Genomic DNA, 7,284 nt, shown 5'->3' on the forward strand with positions numbered 1-7,284 from the left:
GCGTCTTCGGCTCGCTTCAGTGCTTGTAGTCGTCGCTAGGTGGTCTGTGGACTTGGATGTAAATTTTACTTCTAGTGTTCTTTGTACTACCTTGACAGTTGATGAATAAATCGAAAGTTTTCTCGCAAAAAAACAGAGTTGAAAAAGAAGGTCAGATGAGTAGCATGTATATTTATTTGTCGTTGATTTAGTACTACTAGTTTTCATGAGAGCTTATGTCAGCTGCGTATGCGTACTCCTCCTCTTGAGGCTCTGTAGTGTGGTGTATTGCAGAATATCATACAAGTGGGACCGCCGAGAACTAGCGGAGCTTGAGACTTTGCTGGGAATTCCCGAGAGGCTTCACGTATAATAAATACTCCCTCCGTCTCATAATGTAAGATATTTTTTGACACTAGTGTAGTATTAAAAAGCGTCTTACATTATGAGACGGAGGAAGTATTAAAAACTGGGCGAGAGTGTACCTTTCGTAGGAAAGAGCTAGTAGATTATCGTTTGTGAGATTCGTAGACAATGCGTGTAGAGCCAAGGCGGGATCGCAGTTGGCAATCCGGGCGTAGATCATGCCGCCCACAACGACCTTCCGCCCGGCGGCACGGGCGCGCGCGGGCGCCATAGTGTCGACATCGTTGTACCTCCACGTCCACTTGCCCGCGTCCCCCGTAACGAAACGCCGGCCCACGCGAGCCACCGATAACGGCCCCCACGCCCGCCACCCCGCACGCCTGACCGGCCCCCCTCCGCGGCGTCCCACTGACCGCTGGGCCCATGGGACCCTCCCGCACGCACGCACGACCGGGCCGGCCCGCGGCGCCGGCCCGCCGGGGCCCCGTGAGATCCCCCAACCGACGGCGGCGGCTCGGGGATGACGACACCCCCCTCCCGTGGCGGGGCCCCCGCGCGCCGATGTGGCGACGCATCGCATGTGTCTGCTCCCCGCCGCATGCAGCAGCCGCGCCGCGCGGTGATAAATTGGGTTTAATTTCATTCCTCGAATCGGATCGAATAATCCGTCGACTGTTCTGGAGAGTGAGCAGGATCGGATTGTTATTCTATTGTTGTCCGCGGCGGCCATGGCGTTCTTCGAGGTGAGCCCCCCCTGCCGTCCTCTCTTCTTCTTCTTCTTCTTCATCACAGCGGCAGCCATGGCGTTCAGAATCCCCTGCTTATTTGTCCTGCTGCCGCGTTGTTCTACTACACAGCGCTGAATTGCGTGAAGAAATTCGTTAATCATTCGGGTTTCTCCGTTCCTCTAATGGCAGGAGACGGAGTCGTACTACGTCCCCTACCTCCGCGCCCACCTGCACCAATTCGCAGGTACGTAGGCTAATTAAGGGGCTATTTATGGTTATTTTTTGCTAAACCCATCGTGGGAGCTCGTGATTCTGACGGGGCGGGGCACCGCTTGGTCGTCGGCGGTGGCAGCGTCGGTCTCCGCGGCGAGCTGCGAGGAGGGGGCGGGCGACGACGAGGAGTGCCGCGACGAGGCGGCCGCGCTCAGGCTCAAGATGGTGGCCGTCGCCGCCATCCTCATCGCCGGCGCGGTCGGCGTCGCCATCCCGCTCGTCGGCCGGAGGCGGCGCGGCGGGGGCGGCGGCGGCGAGGGCGGGTCCTCCGGCGGCGGGATGTTCGTGCTCGCCAAGGCGTTCGCGGCGGGGGTCATCCTCGCCACGGGGTTCGTGCACATGATGCACGACGCCGAGGAGAAGTTCGCCGACCCGTGCCTCCCGGCCATGCCGTGGCGCCGGTTCCCCTTCCCGGGCTTCATCGCCATGCTCGCCGCGCTGGGCACGCTCGTCATGGAGTTCGTCGGCACCCGCTTCTACGAGCGCAGGCACGGCGAGGAGGCCGCTGCAGCCGCGGCCACAGCCGCGCGTGACGACACCACGGCGCTGCTCGAGGACGGCTCCCTGTCAGGGATGGCTGCCGCCGCGATGAGCGGCGACGATGAGAAGCAGGACGCCATGCACATCGTGGGCATGCGCGCGCACGCGGCGGCGCACCAGCACAGCCATGCGCATGGCCATGACGCGTGCGATGGTGGAGCCGTGTACGACGCCCATGCACACGCCCACGCCCAGGGCCATGGCCATGACCATGGGCATGGGAGCGAGGAGAGGCCGTCCCAAGCTCATCATGTGGTTGTCTCGCAGGTACGGGCAATTTAATGTTGTTGCCAGTTCTTAGGGCCACAAACTTCTACTTAAACACAAGTGACATCTTTTATACAGTACATTTTTTAATCCAATTATCCCAAAGATCACTAGATCAGACAACTTAAAATTCGCAAAATCATAGTATTATTACTACCGTTCTATGCAGTAGCTTTGTAAACACATAGTACATCCCCGTGTTTGAACAGTTTCTTATATCTACTTTGGATTATTTACTGAATTTGTTATGTTTGAATTTGACTTTCAAATCATATTTCGTAAATTGTGAATTTGAAATGAGTATCAAGTATGTGTGTCAGAAATAACATTGTTTGAATTATTATGATGATAGTATATAGTCCCTCCGTCTGAAAAATACTTGTCCCAAGCTTGTCTTTCAAATGAATGTATCTAGCACCAAGTTAGTGCTAGATACATCCATTTGAGGGACAGAGGGAGTACATGTATGTGCCATTTGTATGCTTGTTTAATGGAAAATAGAAAGAGAAAAACAGATTTTAGGGGAAGATGTTTACGGGAACAGAGAAAAGACCTCACAAAACAACTTCCCCTAAATTATACGGGCACCCCGGTAAAATCACTTTTACAGGAGCTATTGGAGATGCTCTCTGTCCTGTATGTTTGAGTTCTGGTCAGTGAAATTTCCTTTGCTAAGTTATATCTGAAAAATGTCAGTACAACTGCACAGACGACCAAAGATACAAAATGTAGTCTCTTGCATTGATGTTTTCAGTAGTGTATTTGTGAAGTATACCGAATAATGATTTTCTGTATTCTCAACAAGATTCTGGAGATGGGGATTGTATCTCATTCGGTGATCATCGGGCTATCCTTGGGCGTTTCGCAAAGCCCATGTACCATTAAACCTCTTGTTGCCGCCCTCTCCTTCCACCAGTTCTTCGAGGGTTTTGCCTTGGGTGGCTGCATTTCTGAGGTTATGTCCACTTCATTTTTGCTCTAAGGTTAACAGTTCCTCACTCGGAGTTAGCACTCATGTCCCCTTCATGTTAATTGCATCAATTCAACACACTCTGTATGAACAAATGCAGGCGCAGTTCAAGAATTTCTCTGCACTCCTGATGGCTTTCTTCTTTGCTATCACAACACCTGCTGGGATCACCGTGGGGGCGGGGATCGCGTCATTCTACAATGCCAACAGCCCCAGGGCATTGTTGGTGGAAGGCATTCTGGATTCAATGTCATCTGGTATACTGGTCTATATGGCATTAGTGGATCTCATTGCTGCTGATTTCCTGAGCCGGAGGATGAGCTGCAATCCGAGGCTGCAAGTGTGCTCATACGTTGCCTTGTTTGTCGGGGCTATTGCCATGTCATCACTGGCTATCTGGGCTTAGTGCCAGTGAGGATTATTGAAGCTTGGGACGGGCTGCTTGGTGATCAATGCACTACGACTTGTTGCCTAGCTACCATTAACTGAGTAAGATGGGAGGCTTTTCCTTTCGCTGTCCATTCTTTTGTTTGTTCTTCCATGGTGCTGGGCCGTGTAACGTCCTCTTTTGGTCATAGAAAAGGAAGTCCCTCTTTGGGTACATTGTGGTGGTACAGAATTGGGACAAGTTAGTTAGGGAATAAAGAGTTTAGGAGTCCCACCAGTCTTTGCAGATGTACAGTTCATCCTCGGTGTTAGATAAGAGGCCTTGTCTGTTCTCAAGTATAATCTTGCACGTACATCAATGTGGATCTCCTGAAAGTCGCTTCAACTGTTCGAATACATTCGCAGGTGCTGTTTGAAATTAGGATGGTTATGAACTCACGCCTGACTCTTTTGCCGCACCTGTTAGCACTATTTTGGTTGTATATATGGAATAAAGGTTACCGATCTTTCTCAACTTAAATACCAATCATACGAAGATTGAATATGATGCAACAGAAATTCTTTATCCTTTATTCTTTTTTGTAATTGAAGCAGTTCGTTGATACTGTTGTTGCTGGACTGCAGATTCATTTGTACACCACAATTAATTTTATCAAAATACAGTTCATTCATCTATGCCTGTAATAATGTAGATTTTTCCTGATGACTTGAGCTAGACGACTTTGGTAGATTGTACTGCAGTATATCTTATATTTGGTTATGTTTTTATCAAGTTCCAGTAACCCATGCTTGTGCTGAACAACACATATATATTGTATCATTTATTTGTAGTCCCTCTCAAACAAAAATTGTATTGTATCATTGGTTCTGTTTGCTGTATAATATAATATCCAATGTTCTCTGTTGATGGCATTACACATACTGTCGACAAATGTAAGATTTGTGATCTGAGTGTTTTACCTAGAGTGCATTTGTATGGTTTTCCAGCAGAGGCCTCTGAGCAAACATATGATCCAGGCAGCTTGTGCAAGAAGGTAAACCAGATACATATAAATCCTTATGGGACATATTGTTCCTGGACATATAAAATGCCCATGTTTCAAAATTTTAAATTGCTGCATTCTTTCAGCCTTTACCATCCTCTGTTGCTTTTACCCACCGACAAATATGGTTGTGCGAGCTATAACCATTACTTTATAGGGGACTGGTTATGCAGGCCCCCTTTTTTCTTGTTTTCTGGTACAGTAGTAACATTACAGTAGAAAGACCAAGTCTAAGTTGAACCTTTGATTAGTGTGCTCAAATTCAGTGAAAATTATCCCTTTTCTTTCCATTCTTCTAAATTTGATGGTTTCTAACATTTACTACATGACCCGGAACTGATAGGAATCTACTAGTGGACAAAATGGATTTAGTTTCGCCTACATAATTGCTTATCGCGATGAAAATAGCATGTGCATAATCTTCGTGGGTAGTGCTTGTTCCATCAATATGCTGGAACCAAACACCCACTATAATTTCTGATGCAAAAGTTGAATTGTCGACAATTCGATGTACAAACTGATGTTTCTGCTATGTCATAAACAGGTCTTGCCAACTAGAAGTGCTTGACGCGAAGGCGAGTGCAGTCATATGGATGGATGATGAGTCGCAAGGTGGAGCCAACCCTTTGCTCCCTGGCAAATCCCGCTGCTAGAGATATTGATCATGTCACACTCGAGTCGATGAACGTCGACTTAAAGGCTACGGCGCATCTGAAGCCTGAAGCTCGTTCATCATCAGCAATCCAAGAGGCTATTGTGATACCGTCCGTGCCTCCGGCAGATTCTCTTGTCATATCCTCCCTGGACCAGACACCGGAACCTGCAAAGCCTGGAGGGCATCTCCGCTGTTGAGATAGAAAGGGCTCAGGTCCGTGTCTTGTTACCAGCTTTGCTCGTGCTGCTCACATCCAGAACCACGGCTAAGTGAGGGAACTGTTTGGGACATGCCATAGTGATCAACTGTAAGCTAAGGTTTAGCTGAGAAAGGAGAAAATATGTTGGATCACCTGGAGAGCAATCAAAACTAGGGGATGATCACTAAGTGAGGATTAAGAGCACATCTGCCACTCTCATCAGGTAAATTCAGGTTCGGCCATCAAAGAAGTTACGAGCTAGTGTTCTTGCAGGAGATAGGAGTACTACCAGACATGAGGGGACAGTCTGGTAAGGTAGCCGCGCAGAATCTCTTGAGAAAGGTTAACCTTTTTCTTTCCCGGGCTCATCAACTGCCAAGTTGGAAGAGACTTGCTAGCTAATTCAAATGTACCATATCCTATCAGATAATGGAATCTCCAAGGACCGGGACAAAACAGAGAGAATGCGAAGGAGCTATTGGTCGTGGAGGACATCGATCCAGTGTCCGGGACCGGGAGCTCTAGCCAGGGACAGCATGATTCGATCGCCACTGAGGAGAGGACGAGTGACCCTGCCACGGCGTGGTGGCCTACCGGTTGTGGCAACCCGGCGAGACATGTTCCGAGGCCCGAAAGAGGCGCCCGTGGAGGAATACTGAGCACGGAGCACCGAGCAATGTGCGTGTCAGTTGGAGGAAATGCGGCAGCCTGCCTGCCTGCCATCATTGACCTCCAGGACTTGGATGGGCGGAGCAGTGAGTAGTTCAGACTTCCGAGATGAGATGGACAGATAGATAGATTCTGCGTCTGAAGTCTGAAACCTCTCTTGGCGCATTCGAATCGAGTATAAAGGGGAAGCTCAGATCAATCAGGGGCTCTGTGGACGAGTGCGCCTGCATGCATGGAGGCACCCTCTGGATTTGATGAGATGGCGAGGGGTGTGGCATCTGATGAGGTGACACGGTGGCGCGCTAGCCTGGCGTCTTCCGCAGGTGCTCCACAGAGGAGGGCTTCCCGCGCTAGCTAGCAGCCTAGTGGACGAACAGGATGGATACAGCACTCCTGGGCTCCTGGCTTTGGAATCTTTGCCAAGAACTGGCACGGTGGCGAGCCAGCTTCAAGAGTGAAACCGGATGTATCTCTTCTCTCCTGGCTTTCGGATCCGTGTCGTCCGGCCGTGCGATGCGGTGCGATGCGCTGCGGAATTTGACGTGTTTAACACTGATGAGGTTTCTTCTGCATCTGTCTGTCACTGCGCATCGTAACAAATGGTTTTCCCCTTCCCGTTGTGCTCTTCCTCTTCTATTTGCTGTTAGAGCTTGTTCTGGTCTTCATTCTTTCTTTCTTTTTGTGGGGACTGGTCTTCATTCTTGGGTGCCGAGAGACGGACTTCTCGAGCATGCGGCACCTGCAGCAGCAAACCGACCGCGCACAGGGTGTTCAGGCCAACTCCAACCGGCGATCCAAAACGGACGTTCGATTTGTTCGGATTTTGTCTGCCTGAAATAAAAAAACGGACAACGGACGCGGACGGAGAGGCGGACACGGCCTCTGCACCCAATGGTGCTACCCTATTTGACGAGAGGTCCGTCCTTGTCATTTCCTCGAACACCTAGTAGGCGTGGCGAACCTGCGCTGCTGCCTTCGAGCGCCCGCGCGTCGCGTTTGAGGTCTAGCGTTGGAGTTGGCCTTAGGCACATGCGGACAACGCGCACATTTCTATCGTGCGGGTTTTGTACATGTAAGTTTGGCTTCTCCTCGGGCACCTTTTATTCCAGACAGCTGATCGCAAAGCACATGCTGTAGCGAAATGGCTTTCGTCTCTATCTCACGAGATCGAGGCGAGTGGTTCCTGTACCTTCGCTGCTGGCTCCCGT

General features: G+C 50.0%; 1 protein-coding gene across 5 annotated transcripts; it reads left to right on the forward strand.

Moving 5' to 3' along the window:
• The first annotated feature begins 938 nt into the window (after window positions 1-938).
• On the forward strand, window positions 939-6,691 carry LOC119329344 (zinc transporter 10-like). 5 transcript variants are annotated; one of them, XR_005159443.1, is made up of 7 exons: window positions 939-1,088; window positions 1,263-1,317; window positions 1,426-2,153; window positions 2,959-3,108; window positions 3,224-3,612; window positions 4,498-4,544; window positions 5,098-6,691. XR_005159443.1 is itself a non-coding variant. In XM_037602377.1 (5 exons), exons 1-5 carry the CDS (start codon window positions 1,074-1,076, stop codon window positions 3,527-3,529), a joined length of 1,254 nt encoding a protein of 417 aa, XP_037458274.1. In that variant the 5' UTR covers window positions 940-1,073; the 3' UTR covers window positions 3,530-4,024. The 5 variants fall into 5 exon arrangements, 1 of the variants encoding a protein (XP_037458274.1); XR_005159442.1 differs by having other exon boundaries at window positions 4,501-4,544; XR_005159444.1 differs by lacking the exon at window positions 4,498-4,544 and having other exon boundaries at window positions 940-1,088; window positions 5,098-5,749; window positions 5,834-6,691.
• Window positions 6,692-7,284: the final 593 nt, after the last annotated feature.

The sequence above is a fragment of the Triticum dicoccoides genome, chromosome 7A, assembly GCF_002162155.2.
Source record: "Triticum dicoccoides isolate Atlit2015 ecotype Zavitan chromosome 7A, WEW_v2.0, whole genome shotgun sequence".
Classification (NCBI taxonomy): Eukaryota; Viridiplantae; Streptophyta; class Magnoliopsida; order Poales; family Poaceae; genus Triticum; species Triticum dicoccoides.

Coding starts and splice junctions, on each gene's coding strand:
- LOC119329344 (XM_037602377.1), top strand. Junction 2,154..2,958: donor ATCATGTGGTTGTCTCGCAG/GTACGGGCAATT, acceptor ATTCTCAACAAG/ATTCTGGAGATGGGGATTGT. Junction 3,109..3,223: donor TGGGTGGCTGCATTTCTGAG/GTTATGTCCACT, acceptor GAACAAATGCAG/GCGCAGTTCAAGAATTTCTC.